Source organism: Mauremys reevesii, linkage group 9 (assembly GCF_016161935.1).
Source record: "Mauremys reevesii isolate NIE-2019 linkage group 9, ASM1616193v1, whole genome shotgun sequence".
Lineage (NCBI taxonomy): Eukaryota > Metazoa > Chordata > Testudines > Geoemydidae > Mauremys > Mauremys reevesii.
This window is the reverse complement of record NC_052631.1, coordinates 55,718,369-55,734,126: the sequence shown is the minus strand read 5'-3', so window position 1 is coordinate 55,734,126 and position 15,758 is coordinate 55,718,369. Positions and strand designations below refer to the sequence as shown.

General features: G+C 49.0%; 1 protein-coding gene across 4 annotated transcripts in view; it reads left to right on the top strand.

Annotated features, from left to right (window-relative positions):
* Positions 1 to 15,758, top strand: part of SNED1 (sushi, nidogen and EGF like domains 1) — a 142,717-nt gene that overhangs the window by 49,723 nt on the left and 77,236 nt on the right. For all 4 annotated transcript variants that reach the window (XM_039487511.1, XM_039487510.1, XM_039487512.1 and 1 more), the window contains one exon: positions 12,358 to 12,645. In XM_039487511.1, the coding sequence (XP_039343445.1) occupies positions 12,358 to 12,645 (288 nt within the window). The remainder of the gene's footprint in view (positions 1 to 12,357; positions 12,646 to 15,758) is intronic.

Below are 15,758 nucleotides of genomic sequence, written 5' to 3'. Positions count from 1 at the left end.
TCAACAGTGTGCCCTTGTTGCCAAGAAGGCCAATGACATTTTGGGTTGTATAAGTAGGGGCGTTGCCAGCAGACCGAGGGACGTGATCATTCCCCTCTATTCAGTGTTGGTGAAGGCCTCATCTGGAGTACTGTGTCCAGTTTTGGGCCCCACACTACAAGAAGGATGTGGAAAAATTGGAAAGAGTCCAGCAGAGGGCAACAAAAATGATTAGGGGGCTGGAACACATGACTTATGAAGAGAGGCTGAGGGAACTGGGATTATTTAGTCTGCAGAAGAGAAGAGTGAGGAGGGATTTGATAGCAGACTTCAACTACCTGAACAGGGGGTTCCAAAGAGGATGGATCTAGACTGTTCTCAGTGGTAGAAGATGACAGAAGAAGGAGTAATGGTCTCAAGTTGCAGTGGGGGAGGTTTAGGTTGGATATTAGGAAAAACTTTTTCACTAGGAGGGTGGTGAAGCCCTGGAATGGGTTACCTAGGTAGGTGGTGGAATCTCCTTCCTTAGAGGTTTTCAAGGTCAGGCTTGATGAAGCCCTGGCTGGGATGATTTAGTTGGGGACTGGTCCTGCTTTGAGCAGGGGGTTGGACTAGATCAGTGGTCCCCAACCTTTTTGTGGCCAGTAGCACATTCATGTTTTCAGAAGAGTGTGGCGGGCGCCAACAATTTTTCAAGGCTTATTTTGTATTTGTACATTAAATAATACAAAAAATATCATATTTAATATAACATAATATATAAATCCAGAGAGAAGAGAGAAGCTGTGAAGACAGAGAACACCAGCGCCCACAGCCTGCAGCCCCGGAGTTCTCTGACCCCGTCAGGCACGGGGCCACGGCTTGTCTTCCCTGCTGGGCACTAGGCGGGCCCTGCACCTGCTGGGAACAGAGAACACCGTGCTCACAGTCTGAGTTCTCTGTCCCCGTCAGCTGCGGGGCTGCGGCTTCTCTCCCGTGCTGGGCACTAGGCAGGCACACATAAATGCCCCGGTGGGCGCCATGGCGCCCGCAGGCACCACGTTGGGGACCACTGGACTAGATGATCTCCTAAGGTCCCTTCCAACCCTGATATTTTATGATTCTATGATTCCCCTGCTGCTCTCATGGGGCCCCACCAAGCCTGCTGACTGAGGCTGGGTTGGACCTAGCAGACACAGTCTGTTTTGGGGCCATGAGGAGCCCAGAGTTGTGCAGGCAAGGGGAGTCACTTGCAGTAATGGCCCTTTTGCAGGGTGCAGCGTGCTCTCCCCCACTCCCCGCCCTCCTGAGGCATTGGAGAGGTGGGATCCAATCCATGGCTCTGTCTACTTACAGCTTCCTTTTGGGGGAGCAGTTCAGAAGCACCCTCCCTTCCCTTCTTGCCCAGACTTGTAGCCCCTTCACTCAGGGAAGCAAACATTTCCCTGCCCGTATTTGACCTTACCCAGAGTGCTGTGTTACTCAGGGAAGAATTCCCCTCCTCTCTAGCCACCCCTCGCCCCCCCCAACTCAGTCCTGGACCAGGATGAGGCCCTTGGCCCTTCCTCTGAGTTCTGTCAGCCCCTCAGTAGCTCCCTGGGACAGAGTGTAGGCCTGCCTGGTTCTCTGGACATTTGTCCTCAGGGCAAGTGGCTGAAATATCTTCATAGAATCATAGAAGATTAGGGTTGGAAGAGACCTCAGGAGGCAGGGCCAGTTCCAGGCACCAGCTAAAGAAGCAGGTGCTTGGAGCAGCCAATACCAAGGGGCGGCACTCCGTCCGGTTCTGGGGCAGCACGTCAGGGTCTTCGGTGGCAATTCGGCAGTGGGTCCCTCAGTCCCTCTCAGAGCGAAGGACCTGCCTCCGAACTGCCGCCGAAGAGTGGAGCCGTGCGATCACGCTGCCACGCCTTTTTTTTTTTCTGCTTGGGGCAACAGAAAACCTGGACCCGGCCCTTTCAGGAGGTCATCAAGTCCAACCCCCTGCTCAAAGCAAGATCAGCACCAACTAAGTCATCCCAGCCAGAGTTTTGTCAGGCAGTAGGAGCAGGATTTTATAATTGTACTATGAGAATTAATATATGATTTGATTTGATTTGATTTTGCTAGCCACCCTTTTTGAATAGCAGAAAGGAATGACCCTTTGGGATTATGGGGTTTTGTTTTTTATATGCATTACAAATTGGGCCTTTTTTAGTTTTTTGTTTTAAGGTTTAGTTAGTAAGGGAGAGGATTTTGTATTCTGTCTATGTTAAATAGATTAGAGGAACGTTGAAGGCCTGGGCCTTAATGTGAATTGTTTTTGTTATAAAACTTAGCAAGGTTTAATTTATGACTTTTTGCTCAATATAAAATACCGCTCTTTGTATTCTCAAAGGTCTCTGTAAAAGACTGTTTCTGTGGATGAGGAATGCATGCATCAGGAAAAGATAAGGTGTAAAGGCCATTGTTAACCAAATGGTCAAGAAAGAAGGAGCGAAGACACTTATACAAACTTATTGACGCCAAAAAACCATTAACGTGCATCCATGATTAAGAAAGGGCAAATTAACGACCCTAAGATGGAGGCTGGCACCCCTAAAAACAATTAATTAAATCAAATCCAGGAAAAAATGACCCTCTCAGAGGTGTTTTAAAATGTTTACATAAAAAAATAACACCAATTAAAAAGTAACCGGTCATAAACTGACACATCAAAATCCATAAACTTCAACAACAACAAAAAACTATAAGAACAGGGTGCTTTGCCATGGAACTTTGGGTTCGTCTTGCCACTACTCCAAAAGCATCAAATCGCAACCAGCAAAGCCCGGCTCCCCTCTGCAACCAATCCGGCTGGCCACTAAATTAATCCAAACTCTAAACTAGTAACTATAAACATCAACTGGCAAAACTGTGTGCATAATGTGTGTGTATAACTAAAAAGCATAAGCTAACTGCTGTATTCTCAATAAATGCAGCATGTTGCCTCCTCCCCTATACAAAATCTTGTGTGCTTTGTTTAAGTATAACAAAGCCGGGCCTTAAAAACCTCTAAGGATGGAGATTCCACCACCTCCCTAGGTAACCCATTCCAGGGCTTCACCACCCTCCTAGTAAAATAGTTTTTTCCTAATATCCAACCTAGACTTCCCCCATTGCAACTTGAGACCATTGCTCCCTTGTTCTGCCACCTGCCACCACTGAGAACAGCCTAGCTTCATCCTCTCTGGAACCCACCTTCAGATAGTTGAAGTCTGCTAACAAACCCCTCCTCACTCTTCTCTTCTGCAGACTAAATAAGCCCAGTTCCCTCAGCATCTCCTCGTAAATCAGGTGCCCCTGCCCCCAATCATTGTTGTTGCCTTCTGCTGGACTCTCTCCAATTTGTCCACATCCTTTCTGTAGTGTGGGGCCCAAAACTGGACACAGTATTACAGATGTGGCCTCAACAGTGCCGAATATAGGGGAATAATCACGTCCCTCGATATACTGGCAATGCTCCTACAAATGTAGCCCAATATGTCGTTAGTCTTCTTGGCTACAAGGGCACACTGTTGACATATATCCAGCTTCTCGTCCACTATAATCCCCAGGTCCTTTTCTGCAGAACTGCCACTTAGTCAGTCAGTCCCCAGCTTGTAGCGGTTCATGGGATTCTTCCATCCTAAGTGTAGGACTCTGCACTTGTCCTTGCTGAACCTCATCAGATTTCTTTTGTCCCAATCCTCCAATTTGTCTAGGTCACTCTGGACCCTATCTCTACCCTCCAGCATATCTACCTCTCCCCCCAGCCTAGTGTCATCTGTGAACTTGCTGAGGGTGCAGTCCATCCCATCATCCAGATCATTAATTAAGATGTTGAACAAAACTGGCCCCAGGACAGACCCCTGGGGCACTCTGCTTGATACCAGCTGCCAACTAGACATGGAGCTGTTGATCAATACCCGTTGAGCCCGACGATCTAGCCAGCTTTCTGTCCACCTTATAGTCCTTTCATCCAATCCATCCTTTTTTCACTTGCTGGCAAGAATACTGTGGGAGACAATATCAAAAGCTTTGCTAAAGTCAAGGTATAGCACATCCACCGCTTTCCCCATATCCACAAAGCCAGTTATCTCACATAAAAGGCAATCAGGTTGGTCAGGCATGACTTGCCCTTGGTGAATACATGTTGACTGTTCCTGATCACCTTCCTCACCTCCAAGTGCTTCAAAATGGATTCCTTGAGGATATGATTTTTCCAGGGACTGAGGTGAAGCTGACCGGTCTATAGTTCCCCAGATTCTCCTTCTTCCTTTTTTAAAGATGGCCACTATATTTGCCTTTTTCCAATTGTGCGGGACCTCCCCCAATTACCAGGAGTTTTCAAAGATAAAGGCCAATGGCTCTGCAATCACATCAGCCAACTCCCTCAGCACCCTTGGATGCATTAGATCCGGACCCATGGACTTGTGCACATCCAGCTTTTCTAAATAGTTCTTTCAGCACTGAGGGCTTCTCACCTCCTCCCCATACTGTGCTGCCCAGTACAGCAGTCTGGGTGTTGACCTTGTCTGTGAAGACCTAGGCAAAAAAAGCATGGAGTACTTCAGCTTTTTCCACATCATCTGTCACTAGGTTGCCTCCCTCATTCAGTAAGGGTCCCACACTTTCCCTGACCACCTTCTTGTTACCCTTCACATCCCTCGTTAGCTGCAACTCCACTTGTGCTTTGGCCTTCCTGATTACACCCCTGCATGCTTAAGCAATTTTTTTATACATCTCCCTAGCTATCTGTCTAAGTTTCCACTTCTTGTAAGCTCCCTTTTTGAGTTTAAGCTCTGTTAAGCCAAGCTGGTCGCCTGCCATATTTGCTATTGTTTCTGCACATCGGGATGGTTTGTACTTGCACCCTCAATAAGGCTTCTTTAAAATACATCCAGCTCTCCTGGACTCCTTTCTCCCTCATATTAGCCTCCCAGGGAATCCTGCCCATCAGTTCCCTGAGGGAGTCAAAGCCTGCTTTTCTGAAGTCCAGGGTCCATATTCTGCTGCTCTCCTTTCTTCCTTTTGTCAGGAAGGCAAATATCTTGTGACTGATCTGGTGCTAATGGAGGAGGGGCATGGCACTGTAGTCCTCTTTCGCCCTCTTGCTGCATCTGCTGGGAAAGGCCATAGCACTGAATCCATTTCTTAAACTTCAGCAGGGCATCTCGGGAGGAGATGGGCTCTCTCTCCTAAGCACAGAGTGCAAAGGTGCTAGGAGCCAGAAGATTGCCTTTCCCTGTGAAATAATTCTCTCCTCCTTCCAGCTGCATGCCCTTCGCAGGGTTCACTTCCCCTTTTCCCCACTGCGGTATAGCCGCCCGACCCAGCCCAGGCATAGTGTGCTCAGTGCCTCCATACCCATTGCCCCATTGGTGTCTAGCACTTCCCAGGATTGGGCTATTAGCTTGTAAACAAGGCAAGGACCATGACTCGATCCAGTTTCCATTCATCGTAGTGGAGCTGGATCAGGCCCCATGGAGCTCTGTCTTCTTGTACAGCACCATGCACAGCCCCATGCTGTCCTGACTCCCTCAGTACCCTTCTTGTAGCACTTCAGCTTTGTGCACCAGCCAGCTCCAGGAAGTATGGGCATGTGTCTCCTCTACACCATGGCCTATACGCAAGAAGGCGGGTCTTAAAAGGACAATTAGACTAGCACCTGGTAGTTTTGTGGCTCTTCGGTGCACAGTGCGAACTCCCCAACAGCGTGTGTTACACCTAGTGTGATAGGCTGGGCAGATCAGAGTTAGGTTTCTTATTGCCCTTGTATAGAGCCGCCTCCTAAACGCAGCAAGTCATCGGGTTAGGGTAAGCAAGACAAATGTGTCACTAAATTCCCAGTAAGGTTAACAGAAGTTTTGCAGCATGAGCTTTCGTGGGTGAATACCCACTTCTTCGGATGCAAGCATCCGAAGAAGTGGGTATTCACCCACGAAAGCTCATGCTGCAAAACTTCTGTTAGTCTATAAGGTGCCACAGGATTCTTTGCTGCTTCTACAGAACCAGACTAACATGGCTACCCCTCTGATACTTGACACCAGTAAGGTTAGTTGCAGAACAAAGCAAACGTACAGGAAAGTGCTTCCATATGTCCTCAAAGCTGATGTTCCTTTCTACAAATCTTGACTCCTGCTCTTCTATTTAGGAGACTGTCCCCAGCTCTGTGTTGTCAGTAAGAGCACTGGCTGAGGACCCCACTCCTCCTTCCCAACATGCTCTCTAGATGAGTCCCAAGTCCCTGAAAACACAATCTAGCCATGTGCCCTGAAGGCAAATTCAGTTTCTTTCAGCTAGGTCTTGCCTCCTAGTGAATGTGTTAAACCCCAGCCCTGCATCATAGTGGGTTACTTTGGCAGCCCCACCATTTCACTCTCACAGACCATCCCAGGCCTGTAACTTTCATGCCATCAAAAGTCAAAGTCTAGTTCAGGGAAAATTTTCTGACCTCTTTGAAATCTAAAAGATCCCAGTTTGGCCCAAAGGTCCAAGCTGAGACACCCATCCCTTCTTTGATGCCTCTCTCTTGTTGCCGTTTTACCGAGAGTGGGAACTTGATAGTCTTTAAGTTGCTCAAGAAATAGAAGCCACTGTCAGGAAGGAGTTGTGCTATGTGGGCAGCTGTTAGGGGCTCAGGCAGGAAGGAGAATTAAGAGAACTTTCCATCACTCTCACACTCTGCCTCTGGACTAATCACCAAAGTGCTAATCAAAGGGTCAAGAAATAAAGTCAAACCCTCTTGCATTTCAAACACTTCAGGGACAGTTCTTAAGTCGGGGGGATAGCTCAGTGGTTTGAGTATTGGCCTGCTAAACCCAGGGTTGTGAGCTTAGGTTGGGGGCCATTTGGGGATTTACCTGGGGATTGGTCCTGCTTTGAGCAGCGGGTTGGACTAGATCTCCTGAGGTCCCTTCCAACTCAGATATTCTACTATTCTAAATCATTTAAGTCATCAGGGCTATGTTGATTTGTGCCAACTGAGGATCTGACCCCAGCCTTCTTTTTGCTCTCGCTATGCACTTATCTGCACAATGCTCCTGTGATTCCTAGGACATGGCCAGCCACTCGCACACAAACATTTACTTGACTCCCAAGTTTGCTCAAAAGGGCTAAACAAACCCCCAAATGTAACACCTGCATGTAAGGTGGCATTCCATCTACAAACAAGGCTTAAGCTTCTTTCTCCTTCTTTTACCATTCCGGAGCTGTGAGTGATCTTTGTGTGGACATGGCACACAAGGAACTAGCAGTGCAAGAGGGACTTCCTAGGGTGGCAAGTGGTTGCTTTTCTCCTGGGCCTGGCTGCTCTTCCCAACATGGTTACATCTGATCAAACTCTCTCTGGGGTGGAAAGTGAAATCTGTCTTGCCAAAACATTGGCACACATGGCATGGCAGCACATTCAGTGCTGGGTTGGCTCCTTTTCTAACTTAGGCCTGCTTGGAGAAAAGCTGCACTCAAAGGCAGGGGCTGTGTGATCCGCAGCCCTCACAGTGCACTCCCTGACCTCAGCACACCCTGGCATTCTCATTGGTGAGACTAATTTGTCACTTTTTCTCCCAGAGAATGGCCATGCGCCAGCATGGAGCTTTGCTGTGGCAGAGTACTGTTGTTGAAGAGCTGCCAGGGGTCATTTTTTAATCCTTGTGCATCTGGTCATTGCTGAAATAATGAAGGGGAGGGGTTCGTGCTGGCCCCTTCAGCCACCTGAGACCAGCAGGGTGCTGCAACTTCTCAGCAATTACAAGAGGCTTAATGAGTTGGTAATTTAGTGAAAGAGAGAAGCTGAGGGGCTCGGCTAGCCTGGGTTACTACCCAGGACCTGGCCACATTGTCCAGGGCTAGAAGAATGGAAATGAGGGGAACACAGCTGAGCTCCAAAAGTGTATGTTGGTAACATCTAGGTTGGACTATGGTAACTTGCTGCTTTTTGAGCTAGCAGATAAACCGGGGACCTCTGGAGCTTAGTGCATGAGCCTCTACTGCATGAGCTAAAAGCCAGTTGGCTGTTAGCTAAGGCTGTAGAGCAGACTCATTTAACTCTGGGAGGTCTCGGTGCTACTAGATGGGACAGAACACCATGCCCAGAAGGTGTGTGGGTTACGCATGGGCCTCAGTTTTTATTCAGCTCAGTTTCACTACCAGGGTGTCCTGGGAAAGGTCACTGCCCAGAAGAGTTTGGTTAACACTACAGCTCTGGGTGAGGTCCTATGTGCCTTATTGACTCCTCCTATGCCACCTGGGGTGCTCCGACCTAGACAGGCTCCTGGAGGGCCTCGTGGGAGCCACCCAGCTGAAAGGACAATTGGGGCAGCTTGCCAGGCTGTGGCAGAGTTTCTCCCTGGTTGAATATTGGAGATGGTCTCTTCCACACAAGACTCTTAGCCCAGGGCTAACGAAAAAATGTGTGAAGAGCACCGTTCTTGCCGGTTGGAGCCCAGACTGCACCATGTGACAGGACTTTTCCCAAGGCCCTCCCTGTGCAGGTTGTGCACAGAGTCCCCTCCAAGCTCTCCCCTATTCTGACACCAGCTGAGCGCTGTGCTTTCCCATCAAGAGAGGCAGTGGAGTTTTCAGGAACACAGCATCAACTCTTCCAGCAAAGTGGGGCTTGCTGTGGGCTGCTTTCCCAGTGGGGCTGCCTCCCCTCCTTGCAGATAGTCCTGAGAAAGTGTGTGTGTTGGAATGGGAAAACAAAGGAAGAGCTTTCCCCAGCTCCCCGCCCTTTGCAACATAGGGACCTGGCGCACCTGTGGCTTATTATGAGCTGGGGGAGAAGGAGCATTTTGGCTCATCCTCTTGCGAGTTTGAGTCCCAGGCTGGAATTCTTTTTCCTGATTTGGGCCAGAAGATTCTGTTTTCAGGGCTAGCATCAAGACACCCACAGCAGCCACTCTGCCCCCCAGCCAGGAGTGATCAAGACCCCAGCGCCCATTCTTGCCCCCCATTCAGTTTTTTATGGTGTTTCCAGTTCTTCAGGGATTTGTTCTGAAAGGGTTCTGGACAGTAAAGCACTTTGGGGCATGTGACACCAATCTCCTCCTGGGATGTAAGAGGACTAGACCATATTTTAAACAAAGCCTTGTTATTTCAATCTGTCAGGGCCAGATTCTAAGCCAAGGCACTGCCAGGACCCCTCAGGTCCTCTGGGGCCCAGCAGGGCACCATGGCTGTTTGCCCCTAGGCTGAGGGGAAGGCACCCATTTTGCAGTGACGCATAACTCCACCGTCCCATCTGACAGCCCTGTGGACAGCTGCCCATCAGGGCAGTGGTGATAACCCTGGGGAAAGCAGTGAGATGGGCAGGGCAGGATGCCTGACCATCTCTCCTGAACAGAAGCTGCCACCCCATGGCCTGGAGACAGGCAGTGCAGCCAAAAGCTTCACCCTTCTCCTCTAGGACATTTGGGGAGGGGTGCAACAGAGAGCCCCCAGCAGCTACACTTCCCCCACCACCAGCCAGGAATGATCAAGACCTCAACCCCCATTCTTGGCCCCTCCCTGCCTGTCCGGGGTTAAACTCCAGAAGGAGAAAAGCCTATTAACGTGATGTGGGAGTGGGTCTCTGCTCCTGAGGCATCGCATCATTGGCCACGTTCTCCCCTCTTGCGGCATTAAAGCAGTGCTGTGCTCCATTCTGCTAGCTTGACGTTGGCCAGGAGTTGGTCTCTAGCCATCACTAATTAATTCTTTGGAAGGCCAACTTGAAAAAGCAAGTGACCCTGGAATACAGTGGGCTGCCAAGATGAAGCCATGAGCCATGCCTGACTATCCTGGAAGTCATGGTTGCTGGTTGGTTTTGATGAGATGGAGGGAATATGCTGGGGAAATGTACTGCCTCTTTGGAAGGTAGCTTGGCCTAGTGGCTAGGACACTGACTAGGACTAATGAGCCCTGGGCTCTGTTGCTAGCTCTTGCCTGCTTGGGCAAGTCCCTTTGCCATGTGTGCCTCGGTTTCCCCACCTGTAAAATGGGGATAGTGATACTGACCACCTTGTAAGACACTGTTGGGGTCTACCCCTGGAAAGTGCTAGCTAAGAGTGAGGGGGGGTATTATGGTTATTTGATTGATTACTATTGTGTGTCATTTGAGCCCCCAGTAGTTCCGGCTCATGACTGATGTCTTGGGACACCAGTGTATTTGCGTTTCAGGGTCTGGTCCTGTGCAGGCAAAACTCCCTTTTGGCCGTAATGAGGGTTTCCCATGCAGGAGCGGAACTCTTCTGTGCGCTGAGAACACGTACGGCCCAGTTCTCCCATCAGTTAAACCCTGATGGAATTGCCACTGGAGTCCATGGACGCTGCCCTCCTGCAACTCTTCGGCTTCGTTAAGTGTTTTTTGGTTCCTGTTGGGTGGTGGAAGGTGCAGGGCTCAGTGACAGACACTCCTGTTGTCACTAAAGGAGAGGCAGATGCCAAAAGAGCTGAGATGTACAAGCAATGCCCACTGATGGAGAACGAGGGGCTCCTTTGTAATACCTCTGCTCCTTGCCCTGTGGCTGCCAGGAAGAATCTGTTTGGACTTGGAGGAGGCCATGGGTCTGCTCCAGAAATTCAGAGCTGGAAAGGAGGTGAGGCAAATGCACCAGCCTCTCCACCCTGTGGCAGCAAAGCCCAAATCCAACTTTCTAGCAGGCATTGCTGAAAGCTGAGCGCAGCCTTGGAGCAGCCTAGATGGAACTGGTAGCAGCTGGCACTGCTGCTGGGTCGTACACAGAACGCTGTCGAGCGATGGGCTGATGATATAAGGGAATGCATTGCTCTCTCCTATTAGTAGCCTCAGGATTTGATTGGTCTCACAGCAAAGGTGAGATGAGATTGGTTTTGCTCCTGTCACTTGGGGGTGTTGGCAAAGCTGTGCTGTGATGCAGCGCTCTGTGGGACTCAGTACTAGACTAACGGGTGTGGATCAGGACTGCCAGGGTTCAGCAGGGCAGCAGAAGGCCCAGCTCTGGCACGGCAGAGATGTCTGAGGTTCAGGCGTGCAGCTGGGGAACCTGGGGCTGGAGAGCGGGGTCAAGTACAGCAGGTCAGCACTGAGACGTCTGTGGGGATCTGAGTGTGCAAGGGCTGAGCAGCTCTCTGCTGTGCTGCGGCGGCTGCTGGGCAGATCCCCATCCCAGCAGCCAGCCTTGAACAGGGAGAGAGAGAAAACCTCCCCCTCACACTTCAAGATGAATCCCAGCCTATTTAAAGCAAGGAAGTGAAAGCCAGTTCCGCTGGCACCAACGCCTTCCCTCCCGGCAACACGCAAACGACCCAAGTGAACTGGGCGCTGTTTGTTTAAACTGCTGTGGCTGCTGCAGTTTTCTCAGCTGTTGCTCCTTCCTCTGGCCCATCTCCGGCAGGAGAACAGAGCCCGGTTTGTTCTAGCCTCCTTCCCAGACCCCCAGGCTATGGCTTTGCAACCCGCCCCTCAGTCACAGCCAGCGAGGGGCAAGGCGGACAGCAGAGTGAGGGGGTGACAGGGAGGGGCAGCCATTCCCTGGCAGGGCCTCAGCACGCCGTTTTTCATCTGCAGCCCATCAGCACCTAAGTGAGGGGCAGTCTGTGCTTCAAAGGGCAGGAAGAGGAAAAGCTCAAATGTTTATGGAAAAAACTCTCTAAAATAAGAATCCAGCCCATGCCCTGCAGCCATCAGACCATTCAGTCAGCCACAGCAAGGGAAGGCAGCTGTCTACTCCAGAAGGTCAAAGCATGAAAGAGTCACTTAATGGCTTGTAGGGAATGATTTATGTCAGGCTCTTTGGCCCTGATCTGTGTATCTAAGGTACGTATATGACCCCCATTACCATAGTAATGAGCACCTCACAATCTTTACAACATTCCTGGGAGGCAGGGCAGTGCTATCACCCCATTGTACAGACAGAGAACTGAGGCACAGATAGTCTAAGTCAGTGGTTCTCAAACTAGGGCTGCCATTTGTTCAGTGAAAGCCCCTGGCGGGCCGTGCCGGTTTGTTTACCTACTGTGCCCGCAGGTTCGGCCAATTGCAGCTCCCAGTGGCCATGGTTCACCACTCTAAGCCAATGGGGGCGGCAGGAAGCAGTGGCCAATATGTCCCTCAGCCCACGCCGCTTCCTGCCGCTCCTATGGGCCTGGAGCAGCGAACCGCTGCCACTGGGAGCTGCGATCACCGAACCTGCGGACACGGCAGGTAAACAAACCAGCCCAGACCACCAGACGCTTTCCCTGAACAAATGGCAGCCCTAGTTTGAGAACCACTGGTCTAAGTGACTTGCCCAAGATCACACAGGAAGTCTGTTGCAAAGCAGGGAACTGCACTCAGGTCTCCCAATTCCTAGGCTAGTGCCCTACCCACTGGGCAATGCTTCCTCTCTCACACTGGCTGTCTCTTTCTGCCATGTCTAATTGTTCTTCTTCCGCTAATAGGTAAACAACAATGGAATCATCTCTTTCTTGAAGGAGGTTTCCCAATTTACGCCGGTCGCTTTCCCAATCTCCAAAGACCGGCGTGTGGTAGCAGCTTTCTGGGCTGATGTGGATAACCGACGGGCAGGTGAAGTGTATTACCGGGAAAGTAAGGACCAGACCATCTTGGAGAGAGCCACCAAGGACATCGGACAGTATTTTCCTGAATTCCTGGAGTTCTCTGCCGTATGGGTTTTTGTGGCCACCTGGTACCGGGTGACCTTCTTTGGAGGAAGTTCCTTTTCTCCAGTGAGTTGTTGGCATTCAATGCTGGGTGGAGGATGGGATGGGAAAGGGTCAAGGTATGGAGTCCTAGATTATGCTCTCTGAGTTGCCCAAAGTAATTAAATTTGACCTAGCTAAGATCCTCCCGAGTCTCTAACTCAAAGGCAGACCCCTCTCACCTGCACAGCTGCACTTAGGGACTAAGGAACTGTGGATATTAATGAGGGAGTTTATATCAGAAATTTCATCAGAAAAATGTGAGTGATAATTTGGAATAATTTAAGAACACCTTACTACATGCCTAAAAAGTCACAATCCCACAACTGAGAAAGATGACCTATTAGTCAAAAATCAACCTGATTTAGAGCAGAAGTGAAGACAGCAATTATATATAAATGGAAGAAGAAGGAAGTTAATAGTAACAAATATAAATCAGAAGTTAGGAATTGTAGAAAATGTATAAGGGAACCAAAGGGACATAAGGAGAACGTATGGCCAGCAGAGTTAAGGACAATAAGAAGCCATTTTTTAAATATATTAGGAACAAAAAGGATCCTGACAAACGTATTGGTCCATTACTAGATGGAAATGGTAGAATTATCGATAATGATGCAGAAAAGGCAGAAGTGATCCAAAAATATTTCTGTTCTATATGTGGCGAAAAAACAGATGATATAGTCTCATCATATGGTGATCTCTTTCTATTCTTCTAGTATCTCTGGAGGATATTAAACAGAAGCTACTAAAGTTAGACATTTTTAAACTAGCAGATACAGATAACTTGCATCCAAGAATTTTAAAAAAGCTGGCTGAGGAGCTTACTGGCCCATTAATGCTGATTTTCAATAAGTCTTGGAGTACTGGGGAAGTTCTGGAAGAAAACTAACAATGTGTCAATTTTTACAAAGGATAAATAAGGTGACCAGGGTAATTATAGGTCTGTCAGCCAGACATCGATCCCGGGCAAAATAATGGAGCAGCTGATACGGGACTCGATTAATAAGGAATTAAAGGAGGGTAATGTAATTAATGCAAATCAACATAGATGTATGGAAAACAGAGCCCGTTAAACTAGCTTGATATCTTTTTTTTATGAGATTACAAGTTTGATTGATAAAGGTAAAAATGTTGACATAAATTGCTTAGACTTCTTTGAGACAGACAAGACGAGTGAGTTAATATGTTTTGTTGGACCAGCTTCTGTTAGTGAAAGAGACAAGCTTTCGAGCTCACACAGAGCTGCTCTTCAGGTCTGGGAAAGGTACTCAGAGCGTCACAGCTAAATACAAGGTGGAACAGATTCCTTAGCATAAGGACTTAACACATATTTCAATGGGCCATTCAAGGTGCAGTGGCCTGTTAATGCTCCACCATTCAGAGAGGGCAAAGGAAAGAGGGAAGGCAGGTGGGAGGAGTTGTTAATGGGTTGGGGGGAGGGATAGCTCAGTGATTTGAGCATTGGCCTGCTAAACCCAGGGGTTGTGAGTTCAGTCCTTGAGGGGGCCACTTAGGGATCTGGGGCAAAAATTGGTCCTGCTAGTGAAGGCAGGGGGCTGGATTCAATGACTTTTCAAGGTCCCTTCCAGTTCTAGGAGATTGGTATATCTCCAATTATTACCTATTACAGATGGTTGTAATGAGCCATAAATCCAGTCTGTCTGTTCAGTCCATGGTTTTAAGTGTCTAGCAAAGTTATGAATTCGTATGTAGCCTACTAACAGCCCCCACAAGCTGTGTCACTTCCTTTCCCCCCTATACCTGGAAGGGAGTTAACGGGCCACTTCACCTTGAATGGTGTCATAAGAACATAAGAACATAAGAAAGGCCGTACCGGATCAGACCAAAGGTCCATCTAGCCCAGTATCTGTCTACCGACAGTGGCCAATGCCAGGTGCCCCTGAGGGAGTGAATCTAACAGGCAATGATCAAGTGATCTCTCTCCTGCCATCCATCTCCATCCTCTGACGAACAGAGGCTAGGGACACCATTCTTACCCATCCTGGCTAATAGCCATTTATGGACTTAGCCACCATGAATTTATCCAGTCCCCTTTTAAACATTGTTATAGTCCTAGCCTTCACAACCTCCTCAGGTAAGGAGTTCCACAAGTTGACTGTGCGCTGCGTGAAGAAGAACTTCCTTTTATTTGTTTTAAACCTGCTGCCTATTAATTTCATTTGGTGTCCCCTAGTTCTTGTAATATGGGAATAAGTAAATAACTTTTCCTTATCCACTTGAAATATGTTAACTACGTGGGGATAAGAGGCTTGGGGAGGCTAAACCTCCGCAAACAGGGCAAGAAATGCCAGATGCAGCACACCTCCCTTTGGAGGCACGCCACCCGCTGCCTTTGGAGCACCATCGCCGGAAGCTCCCAAGAAGTGTGGGGGGGGCAGTGGAGTCTGGACTGTGGCTCTGCCTGCGCTCCGCCCCCTTTCCACCCTGAGGCCCTGCTTCCACTCAACCTCTTCCCCCCAATGCCCCGCCTGCGCTCAGCCTCTTCCCGCCTTTGTTCCACCTCTTCCCCCCAGGCTCCCCTGCCTGCTGCTCACTCCTCTCCACCTTCTTCCCCCACCCACCATCGCTCACCCTTAAGGCAGGAGGGGGTTGAGAGGAGAAAGTGGCGGGCAGTGGCGGATTAATGATTTTGCTCCCCCTAGGCCCTGAAATAATTGCCACCCCTGGCCCCATATGAACTTGTTTTAGTTTTTTTACAAATTCGTTTGAACTAAAATGAATCTAAATATCATTAAAATAATTGAACATTTACAAGTTTTATTATAAATAAAATTACAAGCACAGCGGACCCTCGCTTGAACATGCATCTGTATAGCGCAGTTTCACTTATAGCATGGGACCGTGCATGGATCCAAAACTGAGAACTGCTTAATTTCTTCCTTCCAGTCATATTATTAACATTTAGGATTCTCACGAGTATGTTTACTAAATGGCGCCGCGCCGTCATTGGTGGTTTCAATACACGCTATGATTGGTAGAATCGTGGTGTCACTGATGCCGCAATTACAAAAATGCTGCTATTATAAATTTGCCGTCCCTGCAAATTTGCCACCCTAGGCCTAGGCCTTGTTGGCCTAGGCGATAATACACTGCTGGCGGTGGGTGCGGGGCCTCAGGGG